The sequence below is a fragment of the Notamacropus eugenii genome, chromosome 2 (assembly GCF_028372415.1).
Source record: "Notamacropus eugenii isolate mMacEug1 chromosome 2, mMacEug1.pri_v2, whole genome shotgun sequence".
Lineage (NCBI taxonomy): Eukaryota > Metazoa > Chordata > Mammalia > Diprotodontia > Macropodidae > Notamacropus > Notamacropus eugenii.
In genome coordinates, this window is record NC_092873.1 from 478,679,270 (window position 1) to 478,696,892 (window position 17,623).

General features: G+C 40.3%; 1 protein-coding gene across 5 annotated transcripts in view; it reads left to right on the forward strand.

Annotated features, from left to right (window-relative positions):
* Positions 1 to 17,623, forward strand: part of ADCY10 (adenylate cyclase 10) — a 142,645-nt gene that overhangs the window by 60,437 nt on the left and 64,585 nt on the right. For all 5 annotated transcript variants that reach the window (XM_072648724.1, XM_072648722.1, XM_072648723.1 and 2 more), the window contains 3 exons: positions 4,228 to 4,304; positions 6,516 to 6,705; positions 11,778 to 11,833. In XM_072648724.1, coding sequence (XP_072504825.1) covers positions 4,228 to 4,304; positions 6,516 to 6,705; positions 11,778 to 11,833 — 323 coding nt within the window. The remainder of the gene's footprint in view (positions 1 to 4,227; positions 4,305 to 6,515; positions 6,706 to 11,777; positions 11,834 to 17,623) is intronic.

The window sequence follows — 17,623 nt, forward strand, 5'->3', positions numbered from 1 at the left end:
GCATTCAGGCCTATGCTATCTGAATAATTATGCTTTGAATTGAATCATAAAGGTTCAGGGTTCAATCCTTATATTCTGGACAGGTGATAGTCCTAATTAAACCAGTTCAAGGCTCATGGAGGGGAGATGGGATTCTTATTTTATGGGTGTAGGAAATTCCCAGTGCTAAAATGCCCCCTAGCAAAACATTTGTCACCAACTCTGAAATGTATAGTGTTAGAGAGTTTTCCTGGGGCCACTGAGAGGGTCGTATAGGCAGTATTATTAGACTTGGGACTTGAACCCAGGTCATCTTGATTCTGGGTAGGGGACATCTCTATCTACTTGGTCATGGTGCTTCATGACAAACCTTATTGGAAGCATTTAACTAATATATGGAAGATAAGGTGCTGGGGGGTAGGGAGTGTAGCAAAGGTGTCTATTAGCATCCTTCTACTGGGGGGAAGCAGTCTTTTTACAATTAACTCACACTTTGATCCATGTAGTTAATGGGCAGTTTGTTTTCTAACTTACTGGTGAATATAATGTAACAAGAACTAGATAAAAGAAAGGCACACAAAGCTGGGAAATAATAGCCAAGCAAATGTATTTAATGAATAGAAAGTCAACTCCAAAAAGTAAAATATACACCAACCTAAATGTATTCTAGCAAGTACAGAGAAATTTAGATTGACAACTTTATTTTTTGGAAAATTATTATAAATTTATTTTTAACATCTTTTAAAAACTTTTTTTAGTTCCAAATTCTCTCCCTCCCTTCATCACCTCTCTCACCCATTGAGAAAGTAAGCAATATGGTTATCAATTATACATGTGAAATCCTGCAAAACATTTCCATATTAGCAATGTTGGAAAAAAACAACATGAAAAATAAAGAGAAAAAACTGCAGACAGAGTTCAGTTCCTTCTCTGGAGGTGGATAGCATTTTTCTTCATGAGTCCTTTGGAATTGTTTTGCATCATTGTATCCATCCAAGTAGCTAAGTCTTTCACAGGTGGTCATTGTAACAATATTGCTGTTACTGTGTACAATGATCTGGCTCTTCTCACTTCACTTTGCATCAGTTCAGTTAGGTCTTCCCAGGTTTTTCTGAAACCATCCCCCTTGTCATTTCTTATAGCACAATAGTATTCCATCATGATCATATACCACAGCTTGCTCAGCCATTCCCCAATTAATGGATATTCTCTCAATTTCTAGTTCTTTGACACCCCAAAAAGAGGTGCTATACATAGTTTTGCACATATAGGTCTTTTCCCCTTTTCTTTTGTCCCTTTGGGATATAGACTTGGTAGTGGTATTGCTGGGTCAAAAGGATAGAGTTTTATAGCCCTTTGGACACACTTCCAAATTGTTCTCCGGAATGACTGGGTCAATTCACAGTTCCACCAATAGTTCATTAGTGCACCTATTTTTCCATATCCTCTCCAGCAATCATCATTTCTGATACATATGAGGTAGTACCTAAGAGTTGTTTTATTTTGCATTTCTCTAATCAATAGTGGTTTAGAGTATTCTTTCTTGTGACTAAAGATAGCTTTGATTTCTTCTTCTGAAAACTTCCTGTTCATATCCTTAGACTATTTATCAATTGGGGAATGGCTCTTATTTTTATAAAGTTAGCTCAGTTCCTCACATATTTGAGAAATGAGGCCTTTATCAGAGAAACTTGCTATAAAGATTTTTTTCATAGTACTTCATTATCTATGGTACCTTTTAGCAAAGGTAGTTTCCCTGATTATCCCTTTTAATTAGATCTATTTTTGTTTTTGCTTTGTCTGAGATCATGCTTGCTACCCCTGCCTTTTTTACTTCAGTCGAAGCATAATGGATTCTGCTCCAGTCCTTTATTTTAACTCTGTGTAGGTCTCTCTTGTAAGCAACATAGTGTAGAATTCTAGTTTCTAATCCATTCTGCCATTCATTTCCATTTTATGAGTGAGCTCGTCCCTTTCACATTCATAGTTATGATTGTAAGCTGTGTATTTCCCTCCATCCTGTTTTCTTGTTTATCCTTCTCTTTCTCTTTTTACCCTGTCCTCCTCAAAAATCTGTTTTGCTTCTGACCATAGCCTCCCTTACTCCACCTTCCCTTTTATCGTCACAGCCCCCAATCTTTTCACTCATCCTCTTCCCCTGCTAATTCCCTGTTGGGTAAGATAGATTTCTGTACCCAACTAAATGTGTGTGTGTGTGTGTAGATTTTTTCCTCTTTAAATCACTTCTGATGAGAATGTTGCCTGCTACTTCCCCATTTTACCCTCCACTGTAATGACAACTTTCAAAGTCTTGCACATCCTCATCAATGCATCTTAGAAAAGTAGAGGTAAATGTGCATGTATTGGCATAAGTACCAAGCTACCCACTGCAGCCATGCCAATGTAATAGCAAAGTTGGATTATAATGCCACAATTCCTCATCCAAGGGACTAAAAAAATTGCATTGCAAATACAATCTTAAAAATACAGCTACAGTGAGGCATTAATGCAGTTCACAGGTGGTACTCAGGCAGATGATTTAGCTGTCAATTTAAGATGAGTAAGATAGTAAATCAATCAGCAGGTTTTTCTTTGGGTGTCTAGTGTGCCTGTCATTCATGGTCCTCCACAATCTGTCATCAGTCTATAAGTCTATACTACTCTACATCAAAATCAAGCTAGATTAGCCCCCTTACCAAATATGTCCATGATTCCCTATACCTGTGTCTTTGCTTATGTTATTCCTGAAGCCTGGGGGCCATTTCTAGTTCATCCTGATCTATATTTTGCCACTGGACCCAGATGGCTCCAGAGGAGAAAACGAGGTTGGTGACTTTGCACAGTCCTGCCTCACTTAAATCCAGATCACTTGCATGTTATGGCATCACCTCCACGATGTCATGGTCCTCCTCAGGAATGAAGGACAAACAACAACTATGTGCCTAGTATTGTGCTAGCCAAGGAGGGGATACTCTACCTGCCCCTGAAGAATTTATATTCTAATGAGGGAGATGATTCAGGGCAACCATATCCAATAAGCACTTATTAAATGCCTACTATGTGTGAGTCACAGGGTGTAGCAAATGGAAAACAATAGTCTCAGTGCCCTCAAGGAGATTACATTCTTCTACTAATAAACAATTAGCAAACAGTATAAGACACTGGGATGTCTGTTATATTAATTGTGTTTTCACCATCTCTTCTCCTTCTTGGGGAAATAGAAAAGCAAGTCTCACTTGGAGAAATCCCCAGGACTGGGCCTCTCGGCCTTCTCTGGAGGTGGGGCATTCTAAGTACAGAAAAGGAATGAGTGTAGGCTTTCCATTCTAGAAAGAATTTTTGTCTTTAGAAATTTGTCACTGGAATGCAAATTCTCCTCGCTATACTTTCTCCACAGAGAGAGACCCTGTAGCACAGGCATTAAGGGCTAGGGGAAGAGAGGTGGGAGCTTCCAGATTCCAAAGAGACTCTGAATCTTGGCAGCAGACACCTATTGAAAATTCAAGGGGAAAAGTAAAAGAGAAGTGATGTGAATTGGACTGGATTGAAACAAGACAGAATAGAAGGGAAAGACATCAAAGTCAAGGATTAAAAATGGAAACTTCCAAGTATAGTGTTGGAGATTCATTCAACAAACACAAAATAACAATCAGTGTTATCTTTCTGAGGCAGCAAATGGGGCACCATTGTGCACAGAGCACAGGGCCTGGGATCAAGACATGAGTTCAAAATAGACCCTAAGATATTTACTAGCTGTGAAATCCTGGGCAAGTCAAGCTGTCTGCCTCAGTTTCCTTATCTGTAAAATGGGAATAACAGCAACTTCCTCTCAGGGTTGTTTTGACAACCAAATGAGATAATTGTAAAATGTTTAGCACACGTGGTACCTGGTACATAGTAAGCACTAAATAGATGTTAACTATGATGATGATGTATATGATGCTTTATGGTTGGCAAATGAGGTCTTTAATAAGTAGAATAATCAACAAAAGCATGTACAGTTTCTAGAAACTTGACCCAGTCAGTGATCCAGGGTCTGTCCTCATATTACACCCCATCTTCTGTCCTGTGTGGGGGAAATCCCTTATCAGTAAAAACGATCCGTAAGTCAAGTAGAAAGGATATTTTTCTCTTCTTTTTTCATTTCCCTTCCTTTCTCCCATCTTAATTTCCTTCTCTTTTTCTTCTTCCCAATAAATAACATTTCATTTCTTCATGCCAACTCACTGTCGTTCTCTTGGCCATTAGGATTGTGTCCATTGGGGTGGCCAGCGGAATAGTGTTTTGTGGAATTGTCGGCCATTCTGTGAGGCATGAGTACACAGGTATGATAAGTTGCTTTGCCTCTGGGTGAAATCGGGGCATGTAATTTTATTTACACCCATTTCGTTGCAAAGGTCTGCATTTAGGTATATATAAGACTGTATGAAAATATATTGTTGGGGGGCAGTACCAGGACTAATTGATGTAAAAGGGTCAGGAAGGAAACATATCTTCATTTTCTTAAGGGACTGCTTAGTACCTAGAGCAACCTTCCATTTCCCTCCCACAAAGAGATCCCCCCGCAAAAGACACAAAAAGCATGCATGCCTACGAATACTGTGCCTCTCTTTATATGTTCCCAATTCCATGACTCTGCTCAAAAAAAAAATAATAATTTACATTTCTATAGTGCTCTGAGATTTGCAAAGTGCTTTCTTCAAACATTGTGAGGTAGACAGAAAGGTGTTATAATCTGTTTTATAGCTAATCAAGCAGTCAGTAAACATTTATTAAGTACCTGCTCTTTTTAAGCTTTATGCTAGGTGCTGGGATTTCAAAAACAAAGAATGAAACAATGAGCTTACCCTCAATCTTAAGAAATATGTATTTATATATGTATGCATATATATGTATGTATATGCACATATATACGTAGACATGTATATATGGAAAGAGAATGAGAGAAATAGAGAATAAAGAGAATAAATACAAAGTAGTTAAGGAAGGGAGGGGGCATCACATAGAATAGGTGTCATGGGGGATGGTGGTAGCATCTCCCAGGGTTGTTAGTATCAAGTGAAAGATTTGTAAAGTGTATAGCTGGTGCCTGGCATATAGTAGGTATTTAATAAATGCTAGCTTCTCTCTCTCTCCCTTCCTTCCTTCCTGATAACCAGATGCTAACCTGAGGGGATGGTAGGATTTAATGTTTAAAGGCAATAGGAAACAAACTCATAGGTAGGGACAAATTGAAGACTGAGTGTAGAGTGGGATGATTGGGGGAAACGTCTGCTGGAGAAGACAGGAGATGAGATCAAGCTCCTTGCCTGTAGAAGGGCTGACTTGGAGAAAGGAAGAGAAATTGGTGGGTGTCATGAAGGGTCTTTGAGACAAAGATAGGAAATGCTCAGAAAGTTTAAGGGAACCATGACCAGACAGCTAGGAAGGATTGGCTCTGGAATACCAGTTCAGATCTCTTATGGCTACAATTCCAGCATTTGTTCCACTAGAGACAGCATGGCAGAATGGGTGGAGTCAGGAGATTCTACAGTTCAGATCCCCTCCTCATACTAATTGGTAGTGTGACTCCTACCTTTTCAGTTTCCAGACACATACTCTGATCCAATGACATTGGTCTCCCATTCCATCCATGAACAAGACACTCTACCTCTGCTCTGGATATTTTCTCTGGCTATCCACCATGTCTGGGAACATTCTTCTTCCTCAATTTTGCCTACTGACCGAAGTGATTTCCTTTTAAGTCCAAACTAAAATCCTACCTTCTACAAGAAGCCTTCTCCATCCTCTTCCAGGGCCTTCCCTCTGTGAATTATTGCCTATTTGCCCTGTATATAGCTTGTTTGTCTATATTTGTTTGCATGTATCTCCCTCATTAAATTGTGGGCTCCTTGAGGGCAGTAATTGTCTTTGGACCTTTTGTATCCCCAGCACTTAGCACAATACCTGACACATAGTAGATGCTTTATAAATATTTCTTAAATTAAATTGAATTGAACCTGAGGCAGTCCACCTGATGTGTCTGGATCTCAATTTAATCATTTGTAAGATGATGATAACAATGCCTGTAATACCAACTTCACTTGGGAAAGTGAGAATCAAATGCCTTCATGTCTATAAAGGATTCTCCCAATTTTAATGTGTCATATAAATGATAGGGGATAGAAGCATCATTATTATATGTTAGCATATATCTCAATAGTATCTAACACATAATATTATAAATTCTATTATCCACTTCTCCTTAAGTAGATTATTTTCCAATGAAATGGTTAAATACCAAGTATTTCTATAGACCTCAGAGCTCATAAAAAAATGGAGGATTTACCTTGCTATAAGTGAAAGTTGATTATCTATATTCTGATACATTGCCTAAATAATACAGCACTTCAAATCGTGTGTGTGTGTGTGTGTGTGTGTGTTGGGGGAATTGTGTATGCCAGAAGGCAGAATGCAATTGGGGGGGCATCATTTGAGAATGAGACCACATTTAGATGTAATGATTGGTGTTCTACCCTTTTTCTTTTATGACATAGTTATTGGTCGAAAAGTCAACATTGCCGCCCGGATGATGATGTACTACCCTGGCATAGTGACCTGTGACTCAGTGACCTACAGCAACTGCAGCCTTCCCTCCTACTTTTTCAAAGAGCTCCCCAAGCAGCACATGAAAGGTGTTGCAGAGCCTGGACCAGTTTATCAGTGCCTGGGCCTGAATGAGAAAGTGTAAGTGTGCCACCATGAGCTCCTCCTGTTATCTGTTTGGAAAAATTAAGCACAAGAAATTCACTCCCAGAGCCCTTTTTCTGAGATCATTAAACCCGCCCCCCCCCCCCACCCCCAGCGAATAAACTATCAGAACACTTCATTGTCCCTATACCAACCTCAAGTGGTGTCATTCAGTGGAGGATCTATTTCTTTCCCCACATCTAAGAGTCCTTGGCTGACCCCCTTAATTTGATTTAATCCAATAAGTATTCATTAGGTACACAGGATGCCAAGTTAAGACACTGGGGATAACAAAGATGAGATGAAAAAGTCTGACCTCAAGGAACTGTATTCCACTTGGGGTGGGGTGGGGCAGGGAGCAGAACAGAGCAGGCAGTAGAGTTCTCCCTTCCACATTTTTGGCCCTCCCTTTGCCTTCTTGTAAAATTTGGGTTGATATTGTACAATACAATACATATATTTTATGTGTTTCTAAGTTTCTAAACTTTTTCTGTATTGTCTGCAGGCTTTCACATGTTGTCTGCAGCTTCTGCAAAACTCCCCCAAATTCCCATTTAATTTCTTATGCCAACCCTCAATATATCAAAACCGTGATGGAGAAAGTTGTGATGTGGAAGGGATAACTGTATAACATATAAGCAGATAAACATATGCATGTTTATTTGAGAAGGGTGGGAGCACCTGACAGTAATTAGATCAGGTGAGGCTTCTCCTGTTCAGAAAGCCAAAGGAAAGCCAGGAATTCTAAGAGGCAGAGAAGGGAGCATGTGTCTTCCAAGCACGTGAAATAGTCTGGACAAAGGCAAGAAGAAGAGATGGAATAAGGAGTGTGGAGAGCGGTGAGTGAGCCTGTTTGATTGGGAGTTTGAATACCTTTGGGAATTGTGTGTGTGTGTATGTGTGTGTGTACGCACACATGCGCAATAAATCTAGAAACCTAGAAACATCTCTTTGTGGTGAAGTCCCTATGACAGAAGCCAACTAGTCAATAAGCATTTAGCAAGAGCCTACTAGGTGCCAACTCCTGGAGACACAAAAAAGATGCTCTCATGAAGCATACAGCCTAATAGGAGCCACAATCTGTAAGCAATTATGTGCAAAAAAGTATTTATATATATATATATACACACACATATACATATATATATAATAAATGACAAAAAAATCAACAGAGTGAAGGCATCAGTATTAAGGGGGATGAGGAAAGGCTTTCCACTGATTGCTTTCCACAGTTTTCTTTCTATATGCCAGCCAGTTATTAATCACCAGTAGATCTGGTCTTTCCTCCTGATCATTCTACTAGGGGTTTTTAACTAGAGCACTATGAATTATTTTTTTAATATTTTGATAACTCTACTTCAATATAATTGTCCTCTCTTTGTAATCTTATGTATTTTATAATATACATATTGGTTGTTGTCCTGTGTTCTTCTGACTACCATGTGATTGCCTGCTCATGAGTTCTCCATAAAACAGTCTTTTTGGCAAGCGTACATTTTGCAATTGAACAATGTGGCTAGCCCACTGGAGTTGCATTCTCTGAAGCATAGTTTGAATGTTTGGTGGTTTAGTTTGAGCAAGGACCTAACCCTAACCCTAACCCTAACCCTAAATGCGCTCTGGTACCTTATCCTGCCAGGTGATCTTCAGAATCTAAGACAGTTCAAATGGAAGTGATTCAGTTTTCTGGCATGGTGCTGGTATATTATCCATGTTTCACAGGCATACAATAATGAGGTCAGCACAGCGGCTCTGTAGACCTTCAGTTTGGTAGTCAGTCTAATACCTCTTCTCTCCCATACTTTTCTTTGGAGCCTCCCAAACACTGAGCTAGCTCTGGCAATGTGTGCATCAACCTCATTGTCAACATGTACATCCCTGGAAAGTATACTACCAAGATAAGTGAACTTATCCATAGCATACAAAACTTCTCCATTTGTTGTAACTGATGGTTCCATGTATGGATGATGTGATGGTGGCTGATGGAGAACCTGTGTTTTCTTGATATTATTAGGCCAAAATTAGCACAGGCAACAGAGAATTGATTCACACTTTGTTGTATCTCAGCTTCAGAGGCTGCATTGAGTGCACAATCATCTACAAGTAGAATATCATGCACCAACACTCCCTCTACTTTGGTCTTGTCTTGAAACCTTTTCAAATTGAAGAATTTACCATCAGTACAGTAGTTGACCTTGATGCCGCATTCATTCTTATTGAAAGCATTTGACAATATGGCTGAAAACATCATGCTAAAAAGCATGGGAGCAAGCACACAGCCCTGTTTCACTCCATTGGTGACTGGGAAGGCACGAGAGCATTGTCCACTATCCAGAACCCAGGCAAACATGCCATCATGAAATTGACATACAATACTGATGAACTTCTCTGGGCAATCAAATTTTGACATAATTTTCCATAAGCCCTCATGACTAACAGTGTCAAAGGGTTTGGATATATCTACAAATATTATGTATAGACCTCTGTTCTGCTCCTGGCATTTCTCCTGGAGTTGTCAGGCAGCAAACACCATATCGACTGTTCCTCAGTCCACACTGACTCTGGTAGATGATCATCTTCCAGGTGAAGGATCAACCAATTAAGGAGAACTCTAGCAAGAATCTTGCCAGCAGTGACTAAGAGAGAGATTCCCCTGTGATTGCCACAGGACAATCTATTCCCTTTACCTTTACAGAGATGGACAATGGAGGCAGCATCCTTGAACTCCTGGAGGATAACCTCCTCTTGCCGTATAACCTGGAAAATTTCAGTTGGCTTTTGTATGAGCAATGGTCCCCCTACCTTGTAAATCTCAGCTGGAACAGAATAAACACCAGCTATTTGACCACATGAATGGAAGCATAATGGCCCTCAAAACCTCTTCTTCAGTTGGAAGTTCAGCTAAGGAGGGACTGACTTCAACCTATCAATGGTCTCAGTATTGATTGATGATGGTCTGTTGAGAACACTATGGAAGTGTTCAGTCCATCTCTTTAGGATCATATCCTTATCACTACTCAATGTGGCTTCATCAGCACTGAGTAGTTGTGATGCACAATAGATTTTTGGTCCATAAATAGCTTCCGGGGAATCATAAAAGTGTTTTGGATTGTTATTATCAGCATAAAACTCAATTTCATCTGCCTTCTTACTGATCCAGGAATCCTGCCTCTCTCTAAGCTTTGCTTATACTTTTCTTTTTTTTTACTTTACTTTTGATGGAATTAAATGCTGTTTTCTTAGAGATGGATGAACTCTCCTGCTGGTAAATCCTATGGAGTTCTCGTTTTTTATTTAGCAGCTTCTGAATTTCCCTATCATTTTCATCAAACCAGTCTTGGTGTTTGTGAGTGTTCTGACCCAGATGAGCAAATGCAGTGCTGTACACCAAATCTCTGAAAGCTGCCTACTCCTATTCTGCTCCACTGTTGCAAACTATGTGGTGGCTCAACTTTCCCTCCAAGTTAGCAACAAACTGCTCATGCTCAGAGTAGAACTCTAATTTGTTGACATCAATTCTTCTGGTGTCATTTTGCCTTGGGGGTGGTGCTTTTGATGAATGTGAATATCTAGCTTGGAAAGGATAAGTCTATGATCAGCTCAGCACTCTGCACCACACATTGCCTTTGTCATTCTCACATCTTGTCTGTCTCTTCTCCTTACAATCACATAGTCTACTAGATGCCAATGCTTGCTGTGAAGGTGCATCCATGAAGTTTTATTGCATTTAGATAAGTGGAAAACAGTGTTGGTGATGAGAAGGTCATGTGATGCACAAGTCTTCAGCAATAAATGACCATTGCTGTTGCTGTTTCCAACTCGATTCCTCCCTAGGACTCCCTGCCAAGTCTGGTAGTCTGAGTCTACTTTAGCATTAAAGTCACCCAGAATTATATTCTTGTTCTCTCTTGGCACATTGATGATAAGGGTCTCCAGGTCTTCATAAAATTTTTCTTTGAGCTCATCAGGGTTCTTCATGGTAGGAGCATAGGCACTGATGATGGTGGCATGACATTTTCCTACAAGTGGCAATCACATTGTAATGAGCCTGTCATTCACTCCTTTTGGCAGACATACCAACTTGCTGCCTGTATTGATTATATGAGCATTCTGAGGAGTTCATAGGCTTCACAAGACACACTCACTAGTCAGAATCCCCTGTTTAGTCAAAGTTAACATCTAGGTCTAGTGTCACCAGTAGTCACACTGCTTTGATTTTGTGGCCACAAACTAGGAGAGAAGGAGCACAGAGCTCTGACCCTTGATTAGACATCTGCAGCACCAGAAATCAGGAAACCCTCAAGACACAACACAGGGAAGGAATAGATTTAAGCCTGATCACTCTTTAAGCCAACATCTTGAAAACAGCTATGAATTTAGGCCCTGTGGGAGGGATCTCGTTATGTTTCATGTTCCCTGAGGAGTTATAAAAGCAGCAAAGAGCAGTTCTCCTCTTGTCTCTGTCCTCCACAGGGTCATTGTTCAGAGTAGCACATACCATCATGCTCTTTCCCTCCGCATTATAGGGTTCTGGTCTCCCAGTCCACAATTGGGACTCATGATGTTTTAGGTAATCAGTTCTTAGTTCCTAGTATAGCAAACCATACTATTCTGATATTGCCTTAAGATTTCAGGAAACAATGGGGCCACACCATTTCTGAATCATGGAACATCCCAGAACAGAAGAGGACCACAATCTATGGCAAATTTAGGCTGGAGCACATCCCCTAAACGCTCTAATGATGCAAATTTTCACTTCAAGGAAATCCTAAAAGAATCCCGAGTGTCTTGAGAACTAGGAGTACATGTTCATTGGTCATTTGCTGAGTGCTGTGTCTCCCTAGAAGAGGAGACAATTATGGTGGAAATCTTGTTTTCCAGCCCTCTTGGAAAGGAAGGAGACAACTTTCTATCCCATCTTTATGTTCACCCCATTTGTAGGGTCTTTAATGTACCACTTTCTCAGAGAAGTAGTAATATCTATGCTAAAATGGTGACTTTCTGGATATTAAGACCTGTTTTTAGCAAACAAGTGTTTAGCATCTGACATGTCTCTTTCTTCCCAATAGGATGTTTGGTATGTCATCTCTCAGCTGCAACAGACATCAAAATTACCCTCTACTGGGTAAGTAATGAAACCATGATTTTTCTGAAAGCTGTGATCTCCATCATATGCTCGTTTTCTGTGCTACTGAGCCCATGTACACAGACTCCTCCAAGAGCAGCTTCTTGACTTGTCTGTCACGATATGTCTTGAATACTGTCTGTCTCATCCATACCAGGTAAGTATAAAATTGGGGCAATATTCTTTTCTGAAATATTTCTGGTTTTTCCTACCCAAGCTTCAGGATTGAGAAAGACAGTTGCTTTGTTCCCTTGTACATTGGAAGGAAATCAAATCATTTCCAAATATCTGGGCTTCTTGATAGGCCATTCTGCTTATTGTGTTATCACAGCATTTCACATAGAGCTAATGTCCTTCTCACAAACAAATAGGCTTCTTCCTAGCTCACAGTATCAGCGGACTTAAGCTTGGTAGCGTGGGTCTCTCCTCTGGTCAGTCCAATGCCCCTACCTTAACCATCCAAAAGCAGAATCGATCTTGGAAGAGTCATGAAATATCAGAGCTGTAAAAAAAAGGAAGTGCTTAGGCCTCATGGATTTAGAGTTGGAAAGGTGACTTACGGTCATTTAGTACAACCCTCTCATTTTTAAGACAAGAAAACGGAGGCCTAGCCCAAGTCAGAGCGTTAGTAAACAGCAGAGCCCTTAATTTCAGACTCCCAAATCCAGGGCTCTTTTCACTGTACTATGCTGCACTCCATTTTGAGGCCCTCGTAATGCATTCTAATCTGATTCTGGCTTCACTCACTCCAGCAACAGACTACTCAGCTTCTGGCAAACATTTCACTGAACTGTAAAATTTCATAGTTAGAAGGACCTGAAAGACCATCTCATCCAACCCATACTCGATCATGAATCCCCCTAAAAACATCCCCAACAAATGGTCAACCAGCCTCCACCTGAAGGCCTCCTATGAAGGAGAATCCACTCAACCCCCAGGCAAACATTATACTTGTGGAAACTTTTGTTACAAAGCTTTTCCTGCCACAAAACTGTCTCTGAATCTCTGCACATTGTATCTAGTTCTACCTCTGAGCAAGAGAGCAGACTCATGATAGAGGATCTGGCTTCAGATACACTTCAATTGTGTTACGTTCAGCAACTCACTTAACCTCCCTTGGCCTCAGTCTCCCCATCTGTAAAATGAGAGTTGGATTCGATTGCTTCAGATGTGTCTTACAGCTCTAGACCTGTGATCTTAGGGCGCTACCTTTATCCTATCTAGAATTTAACCTCCTTTTATTAATTTTGTATTTATTCTGTATATACGTAGACCTATATCCAAATATATATATGGATGTATGTATATACATGTTGTCCTTCTGAGACAATGTAAACTATTTAAGAACAGGGAGGGTTTCATTTTTTTTTGTCTCCATATCCTTTGTCCCTAACACGGTAGGCATACAGAAGGTGCTTAATACATGCTTATCGATGGATAACTGTTTCCTGATCAGTCCTCTGATCCTTATCTCTCTTCTACATGACAGCTCTTCAGATACTCCTATCAAGACTCCTCTAAATCTTTTCTTCTCCAAGCTAAATATTCCCAATTCCTTCAGTCAACGTGGCATCACTTTATCACTAATTGTTATTCACTAATAGAGCGGGGGACTTGGAATCAGGAAAACCTTGGTTCTAAACCTGCCTGATACTTCTTATCTGTGTGACAAAAGGCAAACTGTTTAACCTCTCTGAACCTCAACGCCCTTGCCTGTAATGATACATAAAAATCCGCAATATCTGGATCAATCATTAATCAATAATATCTAACACTTGCCTCACTTGCTTATTGTGAAGTTCAGTCACTCAATCGAAAAGCATTTATTAAATGTATCCTTCACGCCAGGTTCTCAAGGTACAAAAACAAAAATGAAACAATCCCTCAAGCCCTCTTAAGCAGCCCATACTGTACAAAGAGAAGCAACAAATAAACACACGTAAAAAGTAAATGTAAGATCATTTTGCAAGGCGGGATGGGGGAGACATTTGTAGCTGGGTGAGTGTGGCAGGCGGCCTGGGTCCCCACATGGCTCAGTGATGTGGTGAAGAAAAGATACATGGGAGGCAGGAAAAGATAGACCAATTCCATTTATTGATCTGAGGGTTAGGGTATATATAGACAGAAACTGCAAGTCTATGTGACATTCTGCTCGTCTCCTGTGCCAGTGATTTGGCCAATCTTATTGTCTTTAAAGACTGTTAGCCTAGAGGGCATCTATTTTACATATCCCTTGTTTTCTGTGATTCTCACGTTTGTCTCACGGAGACTGCAACATCTGTGGGGCATGGAGAGCCATTCTGGATGATAATGAGCACAGTCTCAAAGAACAGTTTCCCCGAAGGTCTTTCCTGATCTTGTCAACCGCACTCCACCCTGGCCCTCAACAGGAAAGGTCTCAAGTAGAAGTAGTCCTAGAGCTGAGCTTTAAAAGAAATCAAGGACTCTGAGTTGGGGGTGAGGAGAGAGTCTGCTCTTTAGATAATGCATTTAAAGTGCTTTGTAAGCTTTCAAACACTATAAAAAATATCTGCTACATATCATTGTTCGATTAGTTCCTGTTGGACTCACCCAGTGAAATTGCAGATCTTCAGAATAGGGACTCTCACTTTTCTATTTGTCTCCCTAGTAGCCATCCAGTGCAGAGTCTCCAATACAAGTGGGTACTTGGTAAATGCTTATTGATTATTAATTGATTGATTCTAGCCTATTGGGATCTTTTTGGATCCTGGCACTATCATTCAATGTGTTAATTATCCCTTCTAGCTTAATGTTACCTGCAGATGCAACAGGCTTTTAACTCAATGTATTAAAAAAAAAAAGACTAAATAGCGTAGGACTAAGAAAGATCTTAAAAAGTCCCACTAGAGATTTTCCTCTGACATCAATTCATTAATGACTACTCTTGGGATCTAGTTATTCACTAGTTCTAAATCCATAGCTCACAAGCCCCCAGGGATGTATTTATCCTTAATACACAGCCAGATGACAAAATTAGTTCAAAGCAAATACATTTAATGAAATGACAGAAGAAAAATAGCCCATGCAGGTTGACTGGACTTGACTTGCTTGACTCATACCTCATTATTTATATGATGTCTCTCCCATTAGACTGTGAGCATCTTGAGGGCAATGACTATCTTTTGCCTTTTTGTTGTTTTGTTTGTTTGTTTGTTTGTTTTTCTTTTCCCAGAGCATTGTGCAACGCTTGGCCATAGTAGGTAGTAATAATGATTGTCGCCAAGACTTGACTTTAATAACTGAGATTGTGGGTGTGGTGTTGTAGGCAGGATTGTCACTTATAATAAACAAATCGAATTTTCTTCTCACACATGATAGAAACTTCAGTTTGGCTGACTAGAGGGCACAATTTGTCTCCTTATCTGTCAGGATCATCTTTCCTTTGTCACAGAACCTAGAAGAACAACAGTTGTGTAATGCAGTTGTCTTCAATGTTAACAAATGGGCTTTCAAGAATCACCTACAGATTGCCTCCATCATACTTACAGTATAGGTTATTTTAGTTTAGATGTGTGCAAAGACTTTATGGTAACTCTGTAAAAGGCCACTGATTTGCAGAATCCTAACATTTTAGGGCTGAAGGAACATCAGACCATCTGACCTTACCAGTGCCTGAATAGGAATCTCACTGCTAACATCCCCAAGGAATGGTTATCCAGTCTCCACTTGAAGACCTCCAGTGGAGCTCAGTATCTTCCCAAACCCTCCTATTCCAATTTTGGAGCTCTCTAATTGTTAGGAAAGTCACCTAGACCCACAGAGCCTTAATGCTGGTTTAACCCATGCCTCACAAGAATACATTCCATATTTAAACAGTCATACAGCCTTTTCTTGAAGATTTGTAGTTAAGGGGAAATAACTTCCTACTTCCAAAGGCAGCCAGTTTTATTTCTGAATGGTTCTGTTGATTAGGACACTGTCCTCATACTGAACCTCAACCTCCTTTGCTGAAATGTGAATTCCCTTTTTGCTCCAAGTTTTGCCCTGTGGAACCAAGGAGACCAAGATAGTTAACATGTCTCAGCTCAATCTTCTCAAGTCTAGATTTTAAAATCTCCAGTTCTTGACTATGTTTTGCCTGGGCTTCCCTAAGACTTTTGACTTAGATGGTGCAATTGAGTGAGTTATCTCCAAGAATGTCATCCATTTCCCCTGGGGTGATAGATGGAAAGGTAAATGGCTCCTGAGTATTTTATCAAGTCACGAAAGGTTCCCCCAAAGGATGAAGTTCCTCTCTTTAGCATACTGATTGTCTTCCTCTGGATTCTGCTCAGCTTGTGCATCAGCTCTTAAAATATGTCACCAGGAACTAAGCACAATCCTCCCAGATGAGTTCTGACCAGAACTGAGTGCTGTATTATACTGTTGACTCATGTAATAATTAGGGTAATAGCATTTTAAAGGCACTGTACATCTTATTTCATTTTGTCATCACAACAACTCTGTTAAGTAGGTGCTATTATCTTCCTAATGGGGCAGCTAGGTGGTGCAGTGAGTAGAGCACCAGTGCAGGAGTCAGGAGGACCTGAGTTCAAATCTCACCTCAGACACTTGACACTCACTAGCTGTGTGACCTTGGGCAAGTCACTTAAACCCAATTGCCTCATCCTGGGTCATCTCCACTCATCCTGATAAATATCTGGTCATTGGATTCAGATGGCTCTGGAGGAGAAGTGAGGCTGGTGACCTACACAACCCTCCCTCACTCAAAACAAAGTCAAGTGCAAGTCATATTATCATTTCTCTGATGGCATGGTCTTCTTCGGCAACGATGGACGAATACAACAACAATTATCTACCTATTACAGGTGAGGAAACCAGGATGGAAGGAGGACAAGTGACTTGTATAGTGTTACATAACTCAAGTGCATGAAGCAGGATTCAAACTCAGGCCTTCCTGATTCCAAGTCTAGCTCTCTATCCACTGAGTCACCTAGAATGCAGTTCATTAAAATCCCCAAGGGGGTCTTTTTTTCAGAGCCGCTTCTATTCAGGCATGCTTTTCCCATCATGTATTTCTGAAGCTGGGTTTTGTTTTTTTAATCTAGTCTATGACCTTACATTTATTACTATTAAATTTCCCTCTTCTTTGATTTTGCCCAGCATTCTACGTTTTTGAATATTAACGGCCCCATTTGTAAATGTTCCTTTCCTCCTCAAATTGTCTTCTATTTAATTATCTGTGTGCATGTTGCATCCCTCTTTGAGCAGGGACTAGCTACTTTGTTTCCCTGTCTTTCAATCCACAGGCTTCAACAAAGTGTCTTGCACTTCATCTGAGCGCTGAAAATGAACCGTGTAACATGTTAGTGTCTGTCCAAGACCTGTGTCTTCTGCCAATCTGATCATTACTCCAGTGATGCCTTTCAGTCATTGATAAAAATGCTAAATGGTACAGGATCATAGACTTGGTGTTGGAAAGGGCCCTGGGGCCCTTTGTTTTGCAGATGAAATTAAGGTCAAAATTGGTTAAGAGACTTGCCTGGGGTCAGATAATTAGTAAGTGTCTGAGGAAGGATTTGAACTCAGGTCTCCTAGGCTCTCGAAGTCCAGTACTCTACCCACTCTCCTACCTACAACACCCCTTTCCTTAAAGACTTCCTCTAGCAATGGCATAAGGCCATTAATAAATACTCTTTGAGCCTGTCCATTCAACCAGTTTCAAAGAGACCTAATGGTATGATTTCAGGGCCCATACTTCTCCACACTGAGAGTATAAGAAATTTTATCAACTGCTTTGTTGAAATCCAAGTAAACTAAGTTTATAGC